General features: G+C 39.4%; 1 protein-coding gene across 4 annotated transcripts in view; it reads right to left on the bottom strand.

The window, feature by feature from the left end:
- The window catches only part of LOC126367294 (uncharacterized), a 537,003-nt gene that overhangs the window by 335,338 nt on the left and 176,254 nt on the right, over positions 1 to 25,411 (bottom strand). For all 4 annotated transcript variants that reach the window (XM_050010741.1, XM_050010740.1, XM_050010743.1 and 1 more), the window contains exon 3: positions 19,456 to 19,566. In XM_050010741.1, coding sequence (XP_049866698.1) covers positions 19,456 to 19,566 — 111 coding nt within the window. The remainder of the gene's footprint in view (positions 1 to 19,455; positions 19,567 to 25,411) is intronic.

Raw genomic sequence — 25,411 nt, 5'->3', positions numbered from 1 at the left:
AAAATAATATGTAAGTAAATATGGCTCTCGTGGTCTCTGCCTTGCCCAATGGGAATTAGGCGTGATCTTATGTATATATGTACAGTCATGAGCAATATAATGTGACTTTAGGACTCTGTCGCACTAACATATTTGACATTTAGTGAGACATTGGTATATATGCATGCGCCGCCTCGCCGCCGTACCGATCAGCTGTACGCAGTAATAAACTAGCCTACTATTCAAACGGTCGTTTCATTCTAATACATAACAATTGACGACGAGGTGTTAAACGAATACCCACATTATTAAAGTAAAAGATGGCTTATGTCGGATTATTGCCTATTTTCGATTATAAAACATGTGAATGGGCGTTGTTTAAAGGCCGTTTAACGCAGTATTTAAAAGTGAATAACGTGAATGAAGAAAATAAGTGCGCGATCTTGATAACACACTTGTCCGATGACTCGTATAGGTTGGTGCGTAACCTTGCCTACCCAGATTCTGTGGATGAATATACTTATAAAAAGCTAGTCTTATTACTCGACAATCACTTCAAGCCCAAGAAGTGTACGTACGCGGATAGGGCGAAATTCTATGGAGCATCTAGGCATCCAGGCGAAAATCTAGGAGACTGGGCGGCACGACTTCGTGGTCTAGCAAGCTACTGCGAATTTGGATCTGCTCTGGATACGGTTTTGACCGATCGATTCATCCTCGGCTTGGGGCCAGGTCCCGAACGTGACAAGCTCTTTGAGCAAGGTCCTTCCATTCTCAAGATTGGGCAGGCATTAGAGATGGCAGAGCAGGCCGCCAGCGCGAGGGAGGCGAAGACGATGGTACTACCTAAGTTGGATTACAAAGAGGAGCCCATCTATCGAGCGTCGATGGGAACTGGTGGTGGGCGCGGCCTGAGCGCAGGCCAGGCGGGCGGCGGAACACACGCGCCACTTCGCGACCAGCGCACCGCTACTGGGGAGGGCTCACGATGTGCCGTATGCGGTTTGAAGAACCACTCGTCCAAGAATTGCCGATACAAAAACTATAAATGTCAAAATTGTGGTGTAAAGGGCCACTTAAAAAAGGTTTGCGGAAACAAAAATTCACGCGTTAATAACATAACGTGTGATGAACAAAGTGAAAGTGAGAATGAGGTTTTGTGTTGCCAGGAATGTCAAAATTTCAATTTAAGGTACGTTACGAATAAACCTTTAGAACTTAATCTTGTACTGGGAAAACGTGATATTACGATGGAGTTAGACTCGGGGTCGGGTACGTCAGTAATTTCAGAGCAGATGTATAGGGAATTATTTTCAGACTATAAGTTACAGTATTGTAACATTAGGATGTGTTTGTACAACGGACATAAAATCTCTCCGGAAGGGTATTTTAATATTGAGGCCACATTTAACAAGCAAAGTAAGAGGTTAAAAATCTTCGTCGTTAAAAATGGAGGCCCACCACTTCTTGGCCGCGATTTTATGTCCGCGTTTAATTTGGTCTTAACAACTAAAATAAATAGCATAAGTGATGTACATGATACTATAGATACATTATTGGAACAATATTCTGAATTGTGGTCTGACGAACTTGGCACATTTAATAGTTTTAAAATTAAATTACAGTTAAAAGAGGATGCTTATCCAAAGTTTTACAAGCCACGTAATGTACCTTTTGCTTTAAAAGATAAAGTGACAGCGGAATTGGATAGACTGGTAGGATTAGGTATATTGGTCCCAGTTAATCACTCTGATTATGCAACACCGATAGTTCCAGTTCTCAAAGAAAATGGGAAGGTAAGAATCGCTGGAGATTACTCAATTACACTAAATAAAGATTTAGTTATAGATAAATACCCCCTACCGAGGATCGAAGAAGTTTTTGCAAAACTTGGGGGCGGAAAATATTTTACTAAAATTGACTTAAAGAATGCGTACAATCAGTTTGTATTGGATGACTCATCACAAGATCTGACAACTATAAACACAATGAAGGGACTGTTCAAGTATACTCGTTTAGTATACGGTCTAGCTAACGCGCCAGCAATCTTTCAAAAATCAATGGAAACTATTTTAGCGGGACTCGAGGGTGTTAGTTGTTGGTTAGACGATATTTGCATTACAGGACCTGATGATGTTACCCATATGTCTCGGTTACGTGAAGTTTTACGCAGGTTGAGTGGGGCCGGATTACGGTTACGAAAGGAAAAATGCGAATTTTTCAAGAAAAGTGTAACTTATCTCGGTTACGTAATCGACGAAGCAGGGCTACATACTTGTCCCGACAAGGTAAGGGCTATTATCGACGCGCCGGAGCCAACAAACGTAACGGAGATAAAAAGATTTGTCGGTGTAGTTAATTACTACAGGAATTTCATTCCAAACGCGTCGGTTATAATGAGTCCGTTGTATGACTTACTTCGCGCCGACGTTAATTGGGAGTGGGGTGAGCGCCAGCGGAGCGCGGTGGCGGCCGTGAAGCGCGAGTTGTCATCGGAGCGCGTGCTGACTCATTTCACGCCGGGCGCGCAGCTGGTGCTGGAAGTGGATGCGGGGCCGGCCGGCCTCGGCGCAGTACTCTCGCAGCAGGCACCTGACGGTATCTTGCGTCCGCTGGCATTCGCGTCCAGGTCGTTGACGGCGAGCGAACGAAATTATAGCCAGATCCATAAAGAAGCCACGGCCGTTATATTTGGCGTTAAACGCTTTCATCAATATTTATTTGGAGTGCAAACACCTTTTATACTAAAAACAGATCATAGGCCATTGTTGACTATTTTCGGGAAAAAGAACGGAATTTCTGTAACTGCCGCTTTACGTTTACAAAGATACGCAATTATTCTTTCTGCGTATAATTATACGGTTCAATATATAACCAGTAAAAACAACGTGATTGCAGATTATTTTTCCAGAGCGCCGCTGCCGTCAATGGACAACGAGAGCGAACGAGATAGTGGTCATTCTTTTCTTTTCCTTGACGCAAATATTAAACCAGTTTCCTATGACGACATAAAACAGGCTACCGCTAGCGATAAGGTGTTATGTACGGTGATTAAATATATGAGTCACGGTTGGCCGCGCAAAATAAGTTGCGCTTCAATAAAATCTTACTATCATTGTAAATTAGATTTAGAATTTCATGAGGGTTGTTTGTTTAGAGGGCATAGGGTGGTAATCCCGGAAATTTTCAGGGAGCGTATGTTAGAGGAGTTGCACTCGGCACATTTTGGCATCGTTAAGACCAAAAGCGCGGCACGCGGACGTATGTGGTGGCCGGGCATCGACGGCGACATCGAGCGCTGGGTGGCATCGTGCGGCGCCTGCGCAGCCTTGCGGGCCGCGCCGCCTCGCGCTTCCCCCGCGCCCTGGCCGCGCCCGCCGCGCGCATGGTACCGACTGCATATTGATTACCTATCTATTGGGTCGAGCGTATACCTAATCATTATCGATGCTTATAGCAAATGGTTAGAATGTCTGTATATGGATCGAGGCACGAGTACGCAAGCTTTAATTACACAACTAAAAAAAGTATTCTCAAGTTTTGGTATACCAATTCAAATTGTCTCAGATAATGACATTAAAATTTGTTCCTCCGAATTCCATGAATTTTGTTCCAATAATGGTATACAATATTTAAACTCGCCAATCTATCACCCATCGAGCAACGGCCAAGCAGAAAATTCAGTAAAAACGTGTAAGAAAATGATCAAATGCATTATGTCGGGTGATAATTGTAATACTATTTCACAACAGAAACGAGACGAACTTTTACTGGGTTTCCTGTTTGATTATAGGAATAACGTCCATTGCACCACTGGCTGTACACCGGCTAAATTAATGTTTGGGAGGGATTTGAGATCCCGATTAGATTTAATTTTACCGATTAAAATAAATAAAACAGGTGTGCAGCAGGGGGAGCAAGGGACGAGTGATAGGTGCTTTGATGTTGGTGACGTTGTATGGGCAAAATGGTTTGTGGCAAGAAAGGGTAACTGGTCTAAGGGTAAGATTGTAAAAAAAATAGGCAATCGAATGTATGAAATATATTTCATTGATCATAATGTTATCAAAGTAAGGCATATAGACCAAATAATTAGAAAGGCTGAAATGGTGGATAATAGCTTGAACAAAACAAGACCAAGCACTTCTTTGAGCCAGCCGCCTATGTCAACACCGTCAATGTCAACCACTACGACCTCAGAGGTGTCACAACCTATCATTGCCGAAAATGAGGGTCAAGTGTCTGAGGACCAAAGAAACGCGAGAGAGGTTTTTGAGGATGCGGTAGAAGATACAGTAGAGGATGACTGCAATGAGGTATTATCAAATAATCCAGGAAGTTTGCGGGAGGCTACGCCTGTCGTTGCTTCACGTGACGTACAACCAATTACTGACAGTGTCGGGACACCCAAACGTTTTTTAAGGCCAAGAAATGTTATAGACTATAAGAAATACTTTTAATTTGCATTAGTGTAATGTATCTAAACTGTTGTCGACAGGTTTACAAATTAATGCGGGAGGAATGGTATATATGCATGCGCCGCCTCGCCGCCGTACCGATCAGCTGTACGCAGTAATAAACTAGCCTACTATTCAAACGGTCGTTTCATTCTAATACATAACAGACATACAGTTAAATTGGTCAAAAAAGTTAATGTGACATGGTACCAAAGTATATACAAATAATGCTCGTGACCTTATGTGAGGAGCTCGGTGGCGCAGCGGTAAACGCGCTCGGTCTACGATTGTTGAAGTTAAGCAACTTTCGCAAAGGCCGGTCATAGGATGGGTGACCACAAAAAAAAGTTTTCATCTCGAGCTCCTCCGTGCTTCGGAAGGCACGTTAAGCCGTTGGTCCCGGCTGCATTAGCAGTCGTTAATAACCATCAATCCGCACTGGGCCCGCGTGATGGTTTAAGGCCCGATCTCCCTATCCATCCATAGGGAAGGCCCGTGCCCCAGCAGTGGGGACGTTAATGGGCTGATGATAATGATGACCTTATGTAAATTTTAAATAGTCAAACACAATACGTGGCTGTTTCTATATTCTATTTATTTATCTTATCATAAACTAGACATATTTTGTCATACATTTTTGCATTGAAAATCATAACAAGATCTTATCATAGTCTCAAAAATCAATTTTCAAGAGCCACTCCAAACAGTGATTTCTTTGCGATAAGGATAACAAATAACTATGCACGAGTACTTTTCTAGAATTAGAAGTACTGAGATTGAGGTGCGTTTTTTTATGAAGATAAAAACTAGAAGCTAAAAAGTACGCAGCATTGTTGAGTGTCTCGACAGTTCTCCATACTGTCAAGCTAACATTCGTGAGAAAATACTATAAAATGTAGAGCTTAACGTGCCTTCCGAAGCACGGATTTGCTTACTTTTTGGACAATCAGGTGATCAGCCTGTAATGTCCTAACCAAACTAGGGATCACACTGTGATTTTTGTGATATGTCTCCACCGGGATTCGAACCCGGGATCTGCGGGTCATGAGCCCAACGCTCAACCACTGGACTACGGAGGCCGTCCGCGTAAGTGCAAGCGAGACAGATAGTCCGCGTGCGCTGCCCGTTACTCCTTAGTAGCTTACAGCCTTTAAACTAAAGTAAGACCCAGAGGGGGTGAGGTAAATCTAGCTTGGCGCTCTATACGAATTGGTGCGGGGCAGAGAATTACTATTGAACACGCAGTCCGTTACTTTTTTATTAAAGTAGTTACTTACAATGTAGGTATTATTATGTCGCGAAAATTGTGCGTGTTTACTACTTATATGTAGGTATATTTACTATTAATTTTCTTTTATATTTATTTATTTTTTATTCATGTAGGTTTTTTTGTAGGTGTTTTTTTTATTTTTTTTGTAGGTAACTTTATGCTGCTTGAAAACAAGAAATAAACACTTTTTTTATATTTAGAAATATAAACACACTTCTTTTCTATTGTGTGTATGTCTAAAACCCTCTTTCCTCCTTTCAACTTCAATTCTCGTTTTTTTTCTCGAAACAGCATAAAAATTGTATTTATTAAATGCTGAGAGCGTCCACAGCTAGAATTCCATATTCAAGGCGTACATTGCTGGTTGCAGACTGTTTATGATGTCGTCCATTACTGCACTTTTGTTTTTTATGCGTAAATAACTTTTGAGTGCATTTTGTTGGGTAAAGGGTGAAGTTCGCTTTTCGCACGACCTAGTAGTTTTACCTGCACAACAAACGTAATGTAGCATCTTGCTGTATACCCGAAAGGATAGGAGCCTGTTGTACTACCAATTTAATTGTAAGTAATACTAATGTAATGTGATTTAAGTGCAATAAAGAGTTATTGTATTGTATTGTATAGGAGGTGTATAGCACAGCTACTCCTAGCCAGTTATGTTTAAGTCCCATGTGATAGTGGCCGAGCCTATTGCACAAACTCCGTAAAAAACACCATTAATCCCCAAATAGCAGACCAGTTAGAAAAACCGCGTCTTCTCAGAACTCCAGCGAACAGGTGGCGACATACCACACTTGACTGTTGTACAAGTTACAGCTTAGAACCACTTTGATGCGGGCCGAAAATAGGACGGTGACGGTACTCTGTTGCGGTTTGGGATGTCTTGGGTTTGTAATTAAGGACTGAATCATCCGGGAACAATCTCGGTTTGTTTTTTGGAGGTGGTCAAGCGTTTGAGAATAATCTACAAGTGGAATATTAGTATGTAGTACTAAGTAGGTAAATGAACTATTTTCTTAATGTCCATCGGGAATCATCGTATTTCCAAACACACACGAATGCTAGTTTCCATGTTCATCAATAGGTTACTTTACGACCTAGTCAAATGAGATACTTTTTACGAAACGTCAAAACGAAAGTTTTTTTGGAGTTGAATGGAATCACTGTCCTGTTACGTCATCAATAATAGCTGTCAAACGTCGTACTCAAATTTATTTAATTCATAAATTAAATTCGGAAATAAATCGAAAAGTAAAATGAGATTGATTTTTGATTTGACTGGCTTCTATTTCTAGATTAGCATTTTATAATCTATATTTTCCCGAGTCCTTAACCTTACCAATATTAATGTTACCTTACGATGTTACCTATTAGATTTATCGTGTATCAGAATTTGAATTTAGAATTAAGTCCTTCATTGTTGAATTGTTTACGCGGGAAACAAAAAAAAACGCGGGGAAAAAACAACATTAGGGTCGTGTAATAGTCATAAGTCATAAACTGCCTATATACGTCCCCCTGCTGGGCACAGGCCTCCCCTCAATCAACCGGAGGGGGTATGGAGCATACTCCACCACGCTGCTCCACTGCGGGTTGGTGGAGGTGTTTTTTACGGCTAATAGCCGGGACCAACGGCTTAACGTGCCCTCCGAAGCACGGAATCATCTTACTTTTTCGGACAATCAGGTGATTCAAGCCTGAAAAGTCCTTACCAAACAAGGGACAGTCTCACAAAGTGATTTCGACAACTTAACCTTACCAATATTAATGTTACCCTACGATGTTACCTATTAGATTTATCGTGTATCAGAATTTGAATTTAGAATTAAGTCCTTCATTGTTGAATTGTTTACGCGGGAAACAAAAAAAAACGCGGGGAAAAAACAACATTTGGGTCGTGTAATAGGTTCAAAATAATTTATGAAATTCTGATTTCTAAATAAAGACACGAAAAAGTAATGAAAATCATTTTCTTTTTTCTATTTAACTTAGTTATGAATTTTAATCAAGATAAACGTAATAATAAGTCCGAAATTTTGTCACGCTTTTCTATGACGTCACAGTGTGCTTTTTCATACAAATTCCATAGTAATTACGTGATTTGACGTTTAGTAAAAAGTAACTGATTTGACTAGATGTACATAATTCCATGTACATAATTCTGAATTCAAATTCTGATACACGATCATAGAATAAGGCATAATACTACGAACGACAACTCATTTTGACCTTGCTCAATAATTTAGTTTTGTTCCATAGTATGATTACTTTTGTAAGTTTTTAAAACCATTACAGAAGCGAAGCGATAAGGCCGCCATTTGCCATTTACTTAGTTAAGAGTCTTTTTGTAATTATTTCTTTTTATTTTGGTGCAATAAAGTGCATTTGTATTGTATTGTTGACAATTAGCTTTTTTTTTTCAAAAACTTATGAATCCTAACGTTAGCCTGTAATCAATTCAGTTTAACGTAAATACCATAATAGTACCAATTAGTTACATTTCGAGAGATGTCGTCGGTAATACAAATAAGAAACAATTACAAGATATAGACGCGAACGTGTTCAAGATAACAACTGACAAGGGACTCCTACGCACTGCCCCAAGCAAACGGTGCGGTAACCGCCGCGGTTTTCTTAGGTAAGTAAGTCATCATCATTAATTTAAGAGCCACGCTCTTGTCGGTGTAGCATTCTCGGTGCTACTTTTTTAGGGAAAAATTAGGCAGTGGTTTCCCTCTTGCCTTCCGCCTTGCAGTACTCTGTCTGACGCGAGGGGGATGGCGCCCAGAGTAGTCATTTCAGAGCCGTACTAGGACTCCTGTTCTCCGACTTTGAATAGTACTGACAGTTACTGCCAAGTAAGTTTCAAAATGGTTTTTTTTAAGTGACTTATCTTAGATTTGCCTCGCGGACTGTCTGTCTCGCTTGCCGGTACGAATGAGATTTTTGTATTCAATTCAAATTAAAAAATATCTTTATTCAGTAGGTAACTATGTTACACTTTGAATCGTCAATTTTTACATAACGAACATCTCATCCGTCTAAAACTACTGCAGCTTCTCACAACTTGTATAGCCGGGGAAGAAAAACCTCGGCACAGGGCCCTAGACGTTCTTTAAAAAAAAGTATAGTGTCCGGGATGTAGTATTACTATAATTTTCATTTCTCAAACTAACCGTTCAGTGATGAATCAACCGAATGAACTAGCAAATATCAAGCAAAATTACTTACCCAATATGCATGCAATCATATCTACACATTCAACGCCAAACGCTTACCTGAAACAAAGAAGATTTTCTATTATCTACATTTATAAACAATACCTGTACCGTATATAAATCTAACGCGAATCTAACATGGCCATATGCTTCTATCCTTTTCTGTCATTCTAAACCGCCATTAGCTAGAGCGAGAGAGAAGTCTGGCGCGCGCAATTATGATTATATCTTTCAAAAAGTATACGTCGTCAAAAACACCCTCAAATAATGTTAGCCTAGGCCCTTGCATAGGTGCAAGAATTTACATAGTGAGCAAACTAAATACCATATGAACGCAATAGCACGCTGCAGCACGGAACAAAAGCGGTTTAGTTGCCAGATGTGATTAAACCCCATAGAATTTTGAACATCAGCGCTCAAAAAGTGAGACGCAAAGTCACTGTCAATATAGCAACGTTGACAGTACTTTACCTCAGTGCGCGATTAGGCGCCGAACTGACAACACGGGGAAGTGTGTGGTAAAAACTTGCAAAAATTGAAGGATGGAACTTCATATTTCTAATAATTAATGATAGTATAAACATTTTAATTTTCGCAGTAAAACTCACCAAAATTATTATTTTTGGTAAGTACTCCCGGTCAATTTGAGTTGCAGTATAAAGCACTACGCGCTAATATACGTAATAAGACGATGCGTTCTTTCTTAACCCTTTCACGGACAGATACCATGGGTCATTGATGGTTCATAATAGGTAGTATAATATCTTGGTATCGGAACGTCTGTAGACGTTCCGTCCTTTAAAGTGTTAATTTGATACGATTTTATTGAAAGTATATACCGCTGTGTACGAATGTATAGCTAAACAAGCACCAAGATTTCGCCGCATTTTTGTATCAAACGCTGTATCTACGGTAGTGGTAAATCAATGTTCAACTCTTATAAGACGACATGATTTAAAAATATCAAAACTAAAAACCGCTGCGTCACTCCGGCCAAGTGCGTGACCCAAACAGAAGGGCAGACGGCTATAAAGATCCTTGTCTCCGTAATAAGGGGGTCGGGTCATCATGTGTAATTGAATACCCCAAGTTTGATTAGTCCGGATACGTCACGGACGCTGCTCACTTGATGTGTGTTTAGTCACGTCTTAGTTTTTAGGAATTAGGACCATTTTAATTTGTCACACTGCATATTTGTTTTTAATATCATTTTCCTGACAATTTTATTTTTCCACATTGACGTGAACGAGGCATGGAGGCAATAAGAGATCAAATTAATATTTTAATTTGTATCTGTTCTGAGTTTGAATTTAATTGACATTCAAAAAATTAACACATTGTATTTGTTGTTCAGCACGCCAAATATTTCGCAATAAGTCCAGAGTAAAAATACAAATTACGAATAAGCAACTCGTTATTACAAAACATTCTGTAATATGACATAAAAACATAGTGATTAACGAACGCAGGTGTGTCGTCTCAGATCAAAACAAATCGGACGCTGCAAATATTTAGTTGAGGAATTACTGGATCTCATCCAACTTTATTGCATTTCTCAACCATTCACACAAAATTCTACTTTACCCTCTCTTAAACACAAGTGAAACCTCTCTAATAAACTATAACACTTACGATCTTTTAAAATCAAATAGTATTGAAGCAATAAATATCCAAAATTGACATCTAAATTCAACGCCGCAAGACACAAATGTACTTTCACGAAATGGAACACTTGTTCCTTTTTTCTCGTCGCCAAACAAGTAACGCAAAGCATCCGGCTCGAAGGACCAGTTAATTGCAACGGGCTCACGCATTCCCGCGCGCGCATCGCTTTGGGCACTGCGCACGCGCTCGGCTTCGCGGTTAATTAGCAACGAGATTGATTCATTAGTCAGTTTCCTTGCCGATTTGTTATGTGTTCCATCAAAGATGGCGGTGAAAGGACGAAGGATGTAAATTGTTGGTTTTAATTGTTAGTTATGAGTGCTGTTTGTCAAAGAACGGTTGATTGGACAAATAATGAGGCATGCAATAAAGCTTGAAGACACCTTGTATCTTCAAAGTGAAAGTCTGGACGCGGTTGGGAATGATCAACAAAGTTTAATAATTTTCAATGCACTTATTGAATGGGTAGGCGACTGTTGATCTTTTTTTAGCAGGGACAATTTTAAGTAAAGAACAGAGAGACTGAATAACCACAATTGCATTATGATTCATTCGTACATAAACTCAGGCCCGGAATACATGATGGGGTAGGTAGAACCACACTTTTGATATAAGTCTTAATGATAATGAAAACCGAAGGATGATCAGCCTATCTCAATACATCGCATATTACAATGCTTTCTTCTTCGTGTTCGTAAGGAAACAATTCAATATCGGTTTGTAAGACACGTCATAGCGACAGAACGCGATCTTTATTAAAAATCAAATTCGAAAAATATTTTGATTCAGTCGGTGAAATAGTTACACTTTGAAACGTAATTCTTTGCATAACTACTGCAGCTTTTCACAACCTGTATAGCCGGGGAAAAAAAGCTGCAAGAAAAACCTCGGCATAGGGCCGTAGACGTTTTTCTTCGTCTTCAACCCAGCATATTTAATCAATTTCTCATTAGAAATATCTACAATCCAAAACTGTATTGTCACGTCCTCCACTGCCAAATCTTCTACACCTCTATGCGCCATTCTTTCGCGCCACATTCCGAGGTCGCGTCCGGCATGACAAACATGTTAATGTCTAGGACATCTATAAACCGACTTCCAATCATTTGTTTTTCATTGCTCGTTGTAAACAATGCAACGCCGACAGTGTTCGCTGCAGACGATGCTTGGAACTTTAATTACATTAGTTCATTCTATGCCGGTATTTTATCGGCTAGAGATTGTATATAGATATGTGTCCATATTGCAAGTCAGAAGTGATAAACATTGAAGTTGTTAATATTATCATATTCCATTAAACACACAGACACAACCAGTGCTATGCCGTCCTCGGGAAAATTCCCAAAGTAGAAATGTTTTTTTTTGTAAACTCATTAATTAAGGACACTGGCTGATTTATTTTTCAAATTATTTTTTGTTGTACTCTGATCCTATCTGCCTTAACGGCCTCTGTGGTCCAGTGGTTGAGCGTTGGGCTCACGATCCGGAGGTCCCGAGTTTGAATCCCGGTGGGGATATATCACAAAAATCACTTTGTGATCCCTAGTTTGGTTAGGACATTACAGACTGATCACCTGATTGTCCGAAAGTAAGATGATCCGTGCTTCGGAATTTCGCTTAAGTAAGCAATTGTTACATGAGCCATGTCAGGCGCCTTTGGCGGCTAAATAATAACTCTGACACCAGGGTTGCTGAGATTGGTAATCCACCTCACAACCCACACGATAGAAGAAGAAGAAGATCTGCCTTAAGGCTAGGTAATAAAACTCATTTTAAATACATTTTGCGCCTTTTTAGTCCCGGGAGTGGCACAGCACACCCATGGACACAACCAGCGTAATGAGAACTTTAGGCTCTTCCTTCAAAATTGACTACTACAGCTCTATTCTAGTAATCAATTAACAGATTATGTCTTCACGTGGCATGCTAGCTGCGCTTCTAGGAACTCATAATAACTTAATCTGTTCCCACACTAAGCAACACAACCACACACCTCAAAATTCCACACACATAATCTCTGTACGTTGAATCTGTAACAACTCAAGTTTCAGGCGTTCGTGCAAATGGGTGGAAATTTAAACTTTGCCTCATATATCGTCTGGAACATTTCCCTGGTATATGTTGTACGAGACGTGCCGCGAAATATGTTCTGAATCAGTTTGGCAGCTTTACAAATCCGCTGGTGTCTGCCGATTTTTTTCGACTTAATTTTTCTCTTTGTGAGTTTCCCTAAGCACGGGTAAGTACTATAAAAACATAAATTATTTAAAAGTAGCTAAGGTGTCATCTTTACGATAAGTGCAAATCTACATGTAACTGTAGGATTGTCGATCTAAGGTAATATTAGAAAGTACTCAATATTCTAGATAGATGGCGCCGGTTTCGCATGGACAGGAGGTGGACCAGGTGGTGTAATGGTTAACACGCTCGCCCCGGCTTGGCAAGAGCTGCGGGTTAAAGTCCCATCCGAGACAGATTTTTTTCAATTTAACTTTTCTCTTTGTATGTAAGGAGGTGAGCTAGTAAGGGAAGTGGAAATGGGATACAGGAACAGGAAAAGATGCGGTTTCTTGGCCAATGGTTTTCAGAGTCACATATACAATATTCAAATTAGAGAAAATGAAAAAATCCTTCAGCGACGCGCACCACGTCGACCTTCACTCCTCTTCTGTCCTTTTCTCTGTTCAACCGAATACGTCTTCCCTCATATATTTTCTCTTTCACACACATATCTTGCATCTCTGTCTCACGTACCTGTCTCTCTTACTCGTTCATCTTATATTATCTTACTCTTTTACCTACACTTTCATACACCCCACATTAATTAGATAATGTTAGTGTTACGTTACCAGCCCAGTCTAGTTACTTCCTAGAGGCTACTAAACTGCTAATATATTCATAGTATTTGTACTTCAATACTTGAGAGCAAAGAGGTAGTTGCCTGGAGTTATGTTCCGCCTCTGTGGAGGTGAATATTTTGCTGGTGCCAATAAATAAATCATGAACCTTCAATGCTAAATGGCGTGTTTATTAGCGTCACAAATAGGAGAACTAAGAGATCGACTTAAAAGTATTCTTCAGTATAGACTAGGGCCAATAGACTGGTGTGTGAGATGTTCAGAAAATGCGTGATTTTCATCCTAGTGTCTATATTTTATTTTGCATAACTTGTGCACAGCCTCCGTGGTCTAGTGGTAAGAGCGTTAAGCTCACGATCTGGAGGCAAGGGTTCCATTCCCGATGGAGACATTTTCAAAATCACTTTGTGAGACTGTCCTTTGTTTAGTAAGGACTTGTCTGAAAAAATAAGATAATTCTTTGCTTCGGAAGGTACGTTAAACCGTTGGTTCCGGCTATTAGCCGTAAAAAAGCAGTGAGCAGCGTGGTGGAGTATGTTCCATACCCCCTCCGGTTGATTGAGGGGAGGCATAGGCCCAGCATTGGGACGTATATAGGCTGTTTATGTAAGTGTCAAGATCGTATTAGATGGTAATAGGGTAGTACAGGGGCCTGTTTTATAAAACTTACAATTGTAAATTACAATGACAATTTGATGTACATTGCGGAGTACGTGATCACAGTGATCACAAATATTTTGCAATTTCAAATTAGCTACGTAATGAACACCAAATTGTCGTTGTAATTTACAATTGTAATTTTTATGAAACAGGCCCCAGATCTTTGCATTGAATGAAATAAATTGAAACAGAGAGAGAGAGGTTTTGTTGAAGAAGAGCTCATTTAAATGTGGAACGAGGTGTTCAATATGTATGCGATTTTTGTGTAGATTAGTATTAATCAGTTTCCTTCCCGTCTGCCTTAGTAGATAGTTTGAAGACGCCGAGATGAAGTTCAGAGCGACTTGTCACGTCCGTCGGCAAACAGTCGCCGGACGTTTGCTGTCCGTCTGTGTTTGAACTTCTGCTTATACTGTGACCAGAGGCTGTATACCCCGCCTGCAGTGTTTAGAGATATACCAAATACCAACTCAGATCAACATATGGACAACATCTTGTGAAAGCATACCTTGTACAGAAAGGTACGATGGAAAGCATTCCAGGAGCTAAACTCTGTTTTAAATTCACTCCCAGCATAGCAGCTTAGTAAATACATAATATAACGGCCTCCGCGGTCCAGTGGTTGAGCGTTGGGCTCACGATCCGGAGGTCCTGGGTTCGAATCCCGGTGGGGACATATCACAAAAATCACTTTATGATCCCTAGTTTGGTTAGGACATTACATGCTGATCACCTGATTGTTCGAAAGTAAGACGATTCGTGTTTCGGAACGCACGTTAAGCATGAGCCATGACAGAGGCCTTAAGCGGCTCAATAGTAACCCTGACACCAGGGTTGATGAGGTTGGTAATCCACCTCACAACCCACACGATAGAAGAAGAAAAATACATAACTTATAACGCCTATTTCCTGTTGTAATAGACAGAGACCACGGAATTCCACTTACTACGATTCTGACACCCCATTTCAATACAAAAGAGCAGAAAAAAGAAGAAGAAAAGTGAACGTTGCATATCAGTCGTAGCTTCTGCGTGAACGCTGTTATACATCGCCATGTGTTTGTTTTCGCCACACGACACGCCGCTGAATGTATCCCCACAAGACGTCGCGTCTAAAACGACGCCTAATTATAACGCAAAAATCAATAACCCGACAAAAGAAAGACCCAACAATGTACAGACAAATCACCCCCTCATTATACACATAGAATGCCAATCAATTCACAAATCAAAGAGACCCATTAAACGCAGACGGGCCCAAAGGAATAAGCCCAGACGAACGGTCCATAATCGAGGTAACTTCACAAACAATGAAAAATCCCAATCGATAAATTTTACGTAGCCAAAGAATTCTGGAGAGTAAATATACATACAATTCAGAAATCAGAATCATTTATTCAACGTAATTATCATGGATAAACTTGTAGAAGGTCAATGTAACATTTTTGAATTTACGTCATTTCGCAAGGTGTTATGGCTGAGGAGAAGAAATGTCAAGAAACTGCAACAGCAACACATCTTTTAAATCAATGAGGGTATACATTACAAGTTATTTAATAACCAGAGGAACACATTCAATACCAGACATTTTTATCATTTAGTAAGTAATCATTAATCTTATAATAAGCTTTTTACATAAAGTAAGCTTCACGTGAGCTTTAAATTTATTTTGTGACAAATTTAAAATGTTATCGGGTATTTCATTGTAAAAACGTATACATAACCCCAAAAAAGATGAATTTAATTTACTTAAAGTCATATCTGATGTCATAGAGGAATTATCGGAAAGGCTAGAGACCGCTGTAGTTTATTTATGAGGTTAAATCAGCTTGACCGCTGGTGGCGGGGGGTGTTACCATTCTATACGTATAGCTGTACTCCTTATTCTATATCAGAGGTACTTCCACCGCGATACAGACTAAAAATGAAGTGAAGGTGTCAGGAGGAACTCCCCACTCCCCAGGCCACGTTTCCAAAAAAATACAGATTAAAAAAGATTAAGAAATACAGAGAAAGTTTAACCTTCTAATTTCATGTCTTCTAACAGACATATGCAGCTGTTATCTTTGATCTTGTGTATAAATGATGACCCTTTTACACTCAGGCGTAACACATCTTCCATTATTATTCTGATCAAAATAAAGAGAAGCAATATAGTTAACAAGCAATACAATTGTATACATATCTGATCCAAATATCAAGCAACAATTATTTTATAAATGCCTCTGCAATTATATTATATTTTTGAATAATTGTGTACCCGAGCCATGGAAAATAGGTAATTCTCCCGTTACAGAATACAGTGTCATCATTTTTTTTTTGGGACGTGGTCTAGAAAGTTCCTTAGTGTAATTAAATTATTACCATTTCCAACAATAGAAGGGTAGTCAAATGATAACAAAGATGCTAAAAATAAACTTAGTCTAACCGTCTAGACCTCTAAATCAACTCTTACCCAATTCCATCCCAAAACGACACACCTTTTTCACTTTTTTTAACACTTTACCTACCGAAGCTTTCATTTCCAATTTGAGTAGCCATCCAACGATGATACCGTAAAAGATTAACAAAAACTTCCAATAACAGTTTGCAAGTATTCCCTTTATTGGTACGGTACCGCGCGTGCTTGCCCAAGCAAAAAATGTATTTCGCTGAATTTTACAAATACGCCGATAATTAAAGTCTATAGGGAGATCTCATAGAGTAACGTGGAAGAGGAGTAGATATGCAAAAAGGTAGAAACTGATAACACTTTTTACCTACTTTACGTGAAAAATTCATACAAATATAAACTCACGTTCGTAATCTTTAAACGGGTGGGCAGAGCCACAAGTAAGTAATGAATAAAAAAGTGTCGTTTTAAATGAATTGCTATCGCTATTGAATAACTCAATAGCCTATTATTCTGTCATTGTCTAACGACAAAACTCAAAGTGTTAACCAATTTCATAACCAGTTGTATTTTAGTAGCAGCATTCGTCGTCGTAAGACCAAGAAGAGCTTACATGGAACAGATTAAAGAAAAGGTTAACGTCGTGTCTTATAGGGAAGTCAAGGAATTGGCCTTTGGTAGATTGGAATGGAAAATGCTACACCGACAAGAGCGTGGCTTTAAAATTATTCGTAAGATGATTCGTCATCTTACGGCTGCTTACCCCGAAAAGGAGACGGGTGAGAGTCACATTTGTCTGTTTCTGTATTTTCATTTGCATGTTGGTACCTATGGATATGCTGTAAGTAAACAACCGGTTTGTAATTTATCAGTAATTAGATCCACACGAAACAGTTTACCGACAGACTATTTATCTCTATCTAAGAATTCAAGAGGAAGAAGATGCCTTGCAGCAGTAGAATCTTGTAGGCGAGATTAGATTAGCTGGTTTCAATTACAGACACAAAAACATGCCGTAAACAGTCTATCTATCGCAGTAAAAACATTATATTCACAATATGATCATAACATGGCAACAGTCTAGTAATATGATCATTAAACTAGATTAAGTTTAGTGAAATGATTATAAAGCTATGTACGTTATAAAACTAGATTAAGTTTAGTGAAATAATTATAAAATTATGTCGCAGTGGCTGTTCAATCTACTCACACAGAGGGGTTTGGGGCTACGCTGCCACACCGCTGGGTTCAATTCGTAATGAACATAGGCAGATACAAACTTTTGAAATCAATATCCTGTCCATTCCAAAATAAATGAAAGTGATCTATCTTTGAAATGGAATTTCATAGTGTATTTAAGGCGGAGAATTCGACATAAGTTCCGGAGAGGGTTTAATTAATAGAAGCCAAATATTGACTAGTGTTGGATTGTTAAGGGCAAGACCGTTGGTTTAATTTTGACCGTCTTTTATTCGTATTTAAATCTATTGTTGTATCCGTTAGTATTGGGTGAGAGCCCTCAGCAGTCCCCACCCTAGTATTATCCCGTTCTTCCCGGGGTCCGCTTACCTAACCTGAAGATTTGACAGGTCCGATTTTTTACAGAAGGGACTGCATGTCTGAACTTTCAACTCGTGAAAGGAAAACCAGCCCAATACAGACAAGGTTTGTCCAGCCAAGTAGTCAATGCTATCTGCGACAAAATAACAATAAGACACGAAAAAAAAACTTAGTATCAGAAGATACTAGAATACATACGGACCAAGAAGTTTGTTATTAATTAATGTTCTCGGTTGATCATTCACAATAAATATAATTAATCTCCTTACTACTTCAACAACGGCGTTGTTGAGATGTGTGTACTTAAGTTTTTTATTTGTTTTTTTTTACGTCACTGTTTTGATTTGTCGCCAATGGCTGCTTGGCGAGATATAATTATTTTTGTAGCCTGATATTACCTACTCAGTCATACTCCCGTAGGGTCAGTACCTTAAATAGAGTCAGAGAAAAATAGTTACAAAGAGAATAGATCCAGAAATGTTAACCTAGAGCTTTTACCGCATTACAAGTGACAAACGTGTTAACCACTGTACCATCGCATTCTTTACGACCAGTCATCATCAGCCCATTAACGTCCCCACTGCTGGGGCACGGGCCTTCCTTATGGATGGATAGGGAGATCGGGCCTTAAACCATCACGCGGGCCCAGTGCGGATTGGTGGTTATTAACGACTGCTAATGCAGCCAGGACCAACGGCTTAACGTGCCTTCATGAAAACTTTTTGTTTGTGGTCACCCATCCTATGACCGGCCTTTGCGAAAGTAGCTTTACTTCAACAATCGCAGACCGAGCGCGTTAACAACCGCTGCGCCACCGAGCTCCTCGACGACGACCAGTAACCAACAATATTATTAATAAAACAGCTGAAAATCAGCGTTACACGTCCCCTTAACCCCCCTCCGCCCAGGTACCCACGGAAGCCCAACACCGTATTGTTCATCGCGTCAATGTAATTGCTCCAATCGAAGAGGTAATATTTAACGTTGACGTAAGGATTACCAACCCTTGAGATTGGAGGGAAGGAAACGAAAAACTCAATCAGGTTCCTTTGTTTTGTAGGCATAGACAACGAAAGACAATTACTTATAGACATCGCACGCACTTTTGAAAGATTTTTTTTTTGTGTTATTCTCCCATAATCCTCGATTGACCTGTAGAATTATGCAATAGGCGAACTTCATAACGATACATATCGGTGTTCGTAATTTGTATAATCAATTTGTGATTTGTGTGTAAGGTTCATCATATCCATCTTTGGAATTCGTATCAACAGTGGCTGCAAGTTGTCTTTGATTACTTGTGGCTCTACCCACCCCATTAGGGATTACGGGCGTGAGTTTATGTATGTATGTGTAATTTGTGAAGTTTTCACATAACAATTTTGTCTTAAACTTACCTTAATCAATTTGTTCTGCAGCTTGGTGACTGCCATCCTCTCTCTTTGTGTCTTCCTCTTCTCTTCTTCAAGCTGGTCTTCCAACTGCTTGATGCGTTTCTCCAGCAGTTCCTGAAACAACGGATAATTTAGTTCATTATTGCTTTGAATTCGTAAAACCGAATCATCATCTCCCTAGCATTATCCCGTTTTTCACAAGGTCCTCTTACCTAACCTGAAGATTTGACAGGTCCGGTTTTTATACTGCCTGTCTGACCTTCTTACCCGCGAAGGGAAAACCAGCCCAATACAGGTTAGGCCACATACCCCCGAAAATGAATTTCTCGGAAATGTGTGTTTCCTTACGATGTTTTAATAAACATTTCTGATAATCATTTATGATCATTCGAAAACAAATTCGACAATCAAGGTTTAGGCCCGTGCCTGCGACCCAACCTGCGACCTCAAAGTGAGAGGCAAGCGTTCTACCAATTGGGCTACTAAGTACGTAAAACCGAATATCCTTTTAAAATCCAAACTCCAATGTTTAGCTATTGTGTCTGGAAATCACGGCTTTAGGAGTGTAACGATAGGAATACAGACCCCTCCAGTCAATTTCGTCTTGCTTAAATTTAACAACATGACATAACATCGCACCTGTAACCCCGAAGGGGTAGGCAGGCTTAAATACGTGCTGTAAATCAAGAATCTCTGTTTCGGTATTCAGGGGCCTATTACACTTCTGAATTATTTATTTCATTTTTGTCTGACCGCTAAGCTCTCAACCCTATCGATTTACAAGTCTAAATACCTATCCATCAATTTAAAATCGTTCTAAAAGTGTCCTTTGCCAATAATCACTGAGCTTAATACGAAGTGTAAGAAACACAATAAAAACAAAAGAAAAGCGGCAACTCCGACCATTTCGCGCGTAAACGTCCTGAAGCGGCCATTAAAGACGCCATTTTGTTTTTTTAATTATTTTTTCCCGCCGGCCGTAAGTCAAGGGAATTTCCCCGATTTCCAGTTAAAATTAACGTCCTGACTATAATTAGGAGTTTGAAAGACCATTTTCCCTGGGTTTAATGTCTTTCTTACGTTTGCGAGTCAATCCATTGTTTTCTCGCCTATTTTGAACCGACTTCAAAAAAGGAGGAAGTCTCCAATACCGTTGTATTTCTTTAACAATTGTGATGGCAACACATTTGTTTTAGTACTTACCTAAGTTAGTCTGTAGGTAAATGGATTGCCCGAAAATAAGATTGTGTTTGTGTGCTTCGGAAGGCATGTTAAGCTTCCGATCGTTCTGGCTATTTCTTATACTGAAGTGAATATGTAGTCGGTACGTGATTCTTGTCAGGGGAAGTGAGAGCTCTCAGCGCTCCCCATTAGTCCGGCCAAGTAGTATTTAAGGCAAATAAGTCAAAAATTGGCCTACGTGGCTAAATATTGTCCCTTACAACATAAAATAAGTTCACGACTATGTCTCAATTGGGGTAATCCCAGTGACATATCCATCGCAAGAGAACTAACCCGAGCTTTCTGTTAGACCTACGTGATATGTGATGCCAATCAAATCAAATCAATATACTTTATTGCACACAAACAAAACATACAAACATTTATAAAACACAGAGCAACAGCACAAATGGGCTGCCTTATGCTCTGAAGCAATTTCTTCCTGGCAACTACTATCAGAAATCAGTCACAAAAAAAAACTTGGATGCGGGACCAACCGGATTTTCTAACAATCTTTCAAACTAAGCACTTCTACTGAAATATAAGTAGGTAGTACAATAAATTAAAACGTTTTCAGCAAACAACTCTTCTATTTAACTTGTCTAAGTTAACAGCGAGGAAATGGCGCGATCGAGCACAAAGCTAACCGGATGTGACGTCGTTTATCCAGTGTCATTAGCCGGAAGTACCCCCGTTCGTATTTCAAATTCCACGTAGGGTCCGTCTGCATAGTATATCTTGTTTGACATTGCTTTTTGTGATGTACCTACTAGAATGTTCGAGATTTTATCAACTTGAAGTTTCCATGTTATATGTTATTAGGAAGAATTATTTTCCATTTATTTTATTATTTAACAAGAGCATACGGCTTAAATCCTATCACGTTGGTCTTAACAGAAACCTCGGTGAGGTCTGGGTACTTAGTTCATCTTGCGATGAATGTACCTCTGACTCCAATTGGGATTTAATCCTGAGCCTATGTTGTGTATCATTATAATTTCAGACGTCGTGGTAGTCTTCCAAAGAGATGGCGCGACGACTTGGAAGCTTCCCGGAGGGACTGGCCGGAGTACGCACAGGATCGCGGAAAATGAAAAGAGGAAAGGGAGGCCTTCGCCCAGCAGTGGGACTTTGTAGGTATAAGATTAGATTTCAATTTGTTCGAACCAACTGTGTTAGGTAGTAAAACCTGAACTTAAGATAAAATAAAATAAAGAAAGATTTGGTAAGATAAAGGTTGGTGGTAGGGCTGGCAGAGGAAGACCTAGAAGGACTAAATTGGAGATGTCTTAGGAAACGTTCAATACGATCTACTCTGAACCGGCATGCGTATGTGGAACGATTGATGAATGTGGAGGAAGCAAGAGAAGTATGTCATGATCGAAACAGGAATTCCATAGTCTCTGCTTACCTTAGTGGGAAATAGGCGTGAGTTTATGTATGTATGAAAGATAAAATATTAATAACAACCCATAGGTGCACGTCGGGTACCTAACAGGGTGTGAATTGGCGTTCCTTCTGTTAGAAGCAAGCCGGTGACACACAGGACCATATTTACAGTAAAGGGAGTGAGAAAAGAGAACTCTACACTTTATTAGGTATATATGTACATTATAATACATATACCTACTGACCTACCTTATACTACTAAACTGTAGCTAATAATATATTATATAATATATAGTGACCCCGTAACGAATACTGGGGGGGAGGATTCAGACTATGATTCTGAGTTGATATCAAGTGTTTCCTGTCGGAAAATTCATAAAACTTTTAGTGTTTATTTTTTTAGGTCCATACTTTTGCGACGGACAATAGCACTTGATATCAACTCAGAATCATGGTCTGAATCATCCCTCAAAGTATTCGTTACGATGTCACTATCACCCTGTATAATAACTAATAACAATTCCTAATTGAGAAAAGTTTTTAAACACTGCAAGAGTTTTTCTTACATGATAAATAGACTGTAAGTGATGTAGATTTTGTTGTTATTAATAGTTTTTTAAGATTTTCACAGTTATTTTTAGATTAAGTTTGTTTAATGTTAAGTAGTTATTATTATTATTATTTTTGTATTTCTGGCCTAATGCAGTTTCTTGATATTTTTGTTTATTTTTGCTATACCCTCCCGGGTCCATATGTGGTAATATAATATTTATAACAACTGTTTACCATATGGTGTGCAATAAATACTTTGACTTTGACAATAATATTACCAGAATGGATTATAAATTCAAAATATAATGGTCTTTGTAATAAACTCATTATCTTTGGATCACTTATTAACCTTATTTCCTTTGTTTAAAGTAAAAGTATAGCAACGGTTACTTTAACAAAGCCATTATCTGGCATCACATAAATAATACTAAAAATATTACAAAAGCAAATACTTCCGCACCAACGGGTCATTACCAAAGGGAGTGCGCAGGAAACTTTGAAAATTATAAAACAAAAAATATTATAAGCAAAATTAAAGCTTACTGCTTTCATATTAAAAGTGATAGATGATCATTTGTAAGTAAGAAAGAGGACAATGAAAGTGCGTTTGATTTTGGGATTGAACAAAGAATAAAGTATGTTAGCGTAAGGATGGCAATACCGGAAAAAAAATATGGAGACCAATACAAATTCACTTCAATCCAGCTTAAATAAATGATTTAAGTTATAAATTATTTAAGCTCAGCTAAGCTAAACGACAAGGGATTTTTCGTACAAAAGTTGATAAAATCTTCACTAAAATGTCAATCTGATTTTCAACATCTGTTGAACAGCAAGTCTGCAATTTAGTTTTTAATTTTAACGCCATGATTCGAGTCCTAAAGACACAATACTCCTTTTTACTCGGGCTTAGCACCGTAAGCACGCGACTCTTTCTCGCCGCGACAGAGATCATCTGTCTCTTTCTGTGCAGTACTGTGAGAGAGTGACGGGTGACGTATGTCGGGGCGAGAAAGAGTCGCGCGCTTACGGTGCTAAGCCCGCATAGCTAATATTTTCATAATCGTATTCCGAATATAAATGAATGCAAAATATTCACGCACAAATCAAAACAAAACAATAATAAAATAAGTACTTAATTCTATATTCAAATTCTGATACACGATAAATCTAATAATTGATGAACATGAAAGTTGACATTTTGTATTTCGAATTAAGAAAATAAGAACGCTGAATAAAATTCAGCAATTTTTATTCCTTTTTTAAAAATTCGGAATTCGAAATCCTTATCGCTCTCCCACTGAATACTATGACTCCTCTACCACTACATACTCTCTAGAGAACCCATGGCGCCTACAATCCCATGCATTACATAGATATAAATAACCCCTGGAATGAGGGGGTGAAATCTTTCGGAATGATCGCCAAATTAATGGGTGTCGTCATAGCACGTTCATACCAGATACGTTTAGCATTGACGACGTTGTATTGTCATATTTTGGGGAAACCATCCGTGGCTTTATAGCTTTGGGGCGCTTTAGTTTAGTTTTAAAAAGGAATAAATATATTATCTGAGCCGCCAAAGGCCCCTGACAGGGTTCATGTAACAACTACTTACTTACATGACCAGGACCACCGGCTTAACGTGCCTTCCGAAACACGGATCATTTTACTTACTAGGGACCACAAAGTAATTTTTGTGATATGTCCCCAGCGGGAATCGAACCCGGGACCTCCGAATCGCGAGCCCAACGCTCAACCACTCAAGTCAATAGTAGGTAGTGAACTATACTCCTCAGATGTTATCGGTGTGAGTGATTCTGTCGTCATTTGTTACGCCCTTCGGCGCCCTGTCTCACTAACGACTGACAGGTCGGTGGGGTGACGTCATACATACTACATACATAAACTCACGCCTATTTCCCACCGGGGTAAGCAGAAACTATATAATTCCATTTGCTTCGAACCTGACACACTTCCCTTGCTTCGTCCACATTAATCAATCGCTTTATACACGCACGCCGGTTCAGAGTAGATCGTACTAAACCTTTTCTAAGGACATCTTCAATTTGGTCAATGTACTTACATAGACCACCTTCTCGGTCTTTCTCTGACAGCCCTACCATGTCACGTCATAGAAATCTAAAATACCGGCGATCTATTTGTTTTGGTCAAAGGATAAACAAGAATGACCCTGTATGCGGGCGAAAGAGGATTCGTCGAATATTAACGATTGGGAATATTATATTGATAACACCTAGGTTTCATCATCTCCCTAGCATTATCCCGTTAGAATCATGCCCTAGAATCATCCCCCTTAGTATTCGTTACGATGATTAAAATCTGCACATTGACCTAGGTCTGCCAACCATTGTCCAATGTCTCAAATTAGCGTCAAAACGTTTTTTCAATTCTGCTCCGCACCACCCAAAACCTCTGAAAAGTATCGGCACGCGTCCGAAGGACGTAATTACGATCCCGACGATCCGATTACTCTAGCAATAGATGCAGCTAATCAGCTCACGATACCAAACACTTCAGGACCCCGATACCGACCCCGCCGGCGTCGCTAGGGTCGATTAATTCTGTCAAATACTTTTCCTCTCAGACGACGCCCTGAGCCGAGGTTCGCGCCCAACTGGGCACCCTCAGGCCTTTTGTCTTAAACGTTGTACCGGGTGAGAGCCTTCAGCTTAGTTAATGCCATCTGCGGCAAATCTACAATAAGTCACGTCAAAAAAAAAGTTACGATGATAAACATCAATAGCTATAAATATATACGCCCCACTTCTGGCCA

Source organism: Pectinophora gossypiella, chromosome 6 (genome assembly GCF_024362695.1).
Source record: "Pectinophora gossypiella chromosome 6, ilPecGoss1.1, whole genome shotgun sequence".
NCBI classification, from domain to species: Eukaryota; Metazoa; Arthropoda; class Insecta; order Lepidoptera; family Gelechiidae; genus Pectinophora; species Pectinophora gossypiella.
Note: the sequence above shows the minus strand (reverse complement) of the source record. Positions and strands in the feature narration are given on the sequence as shown.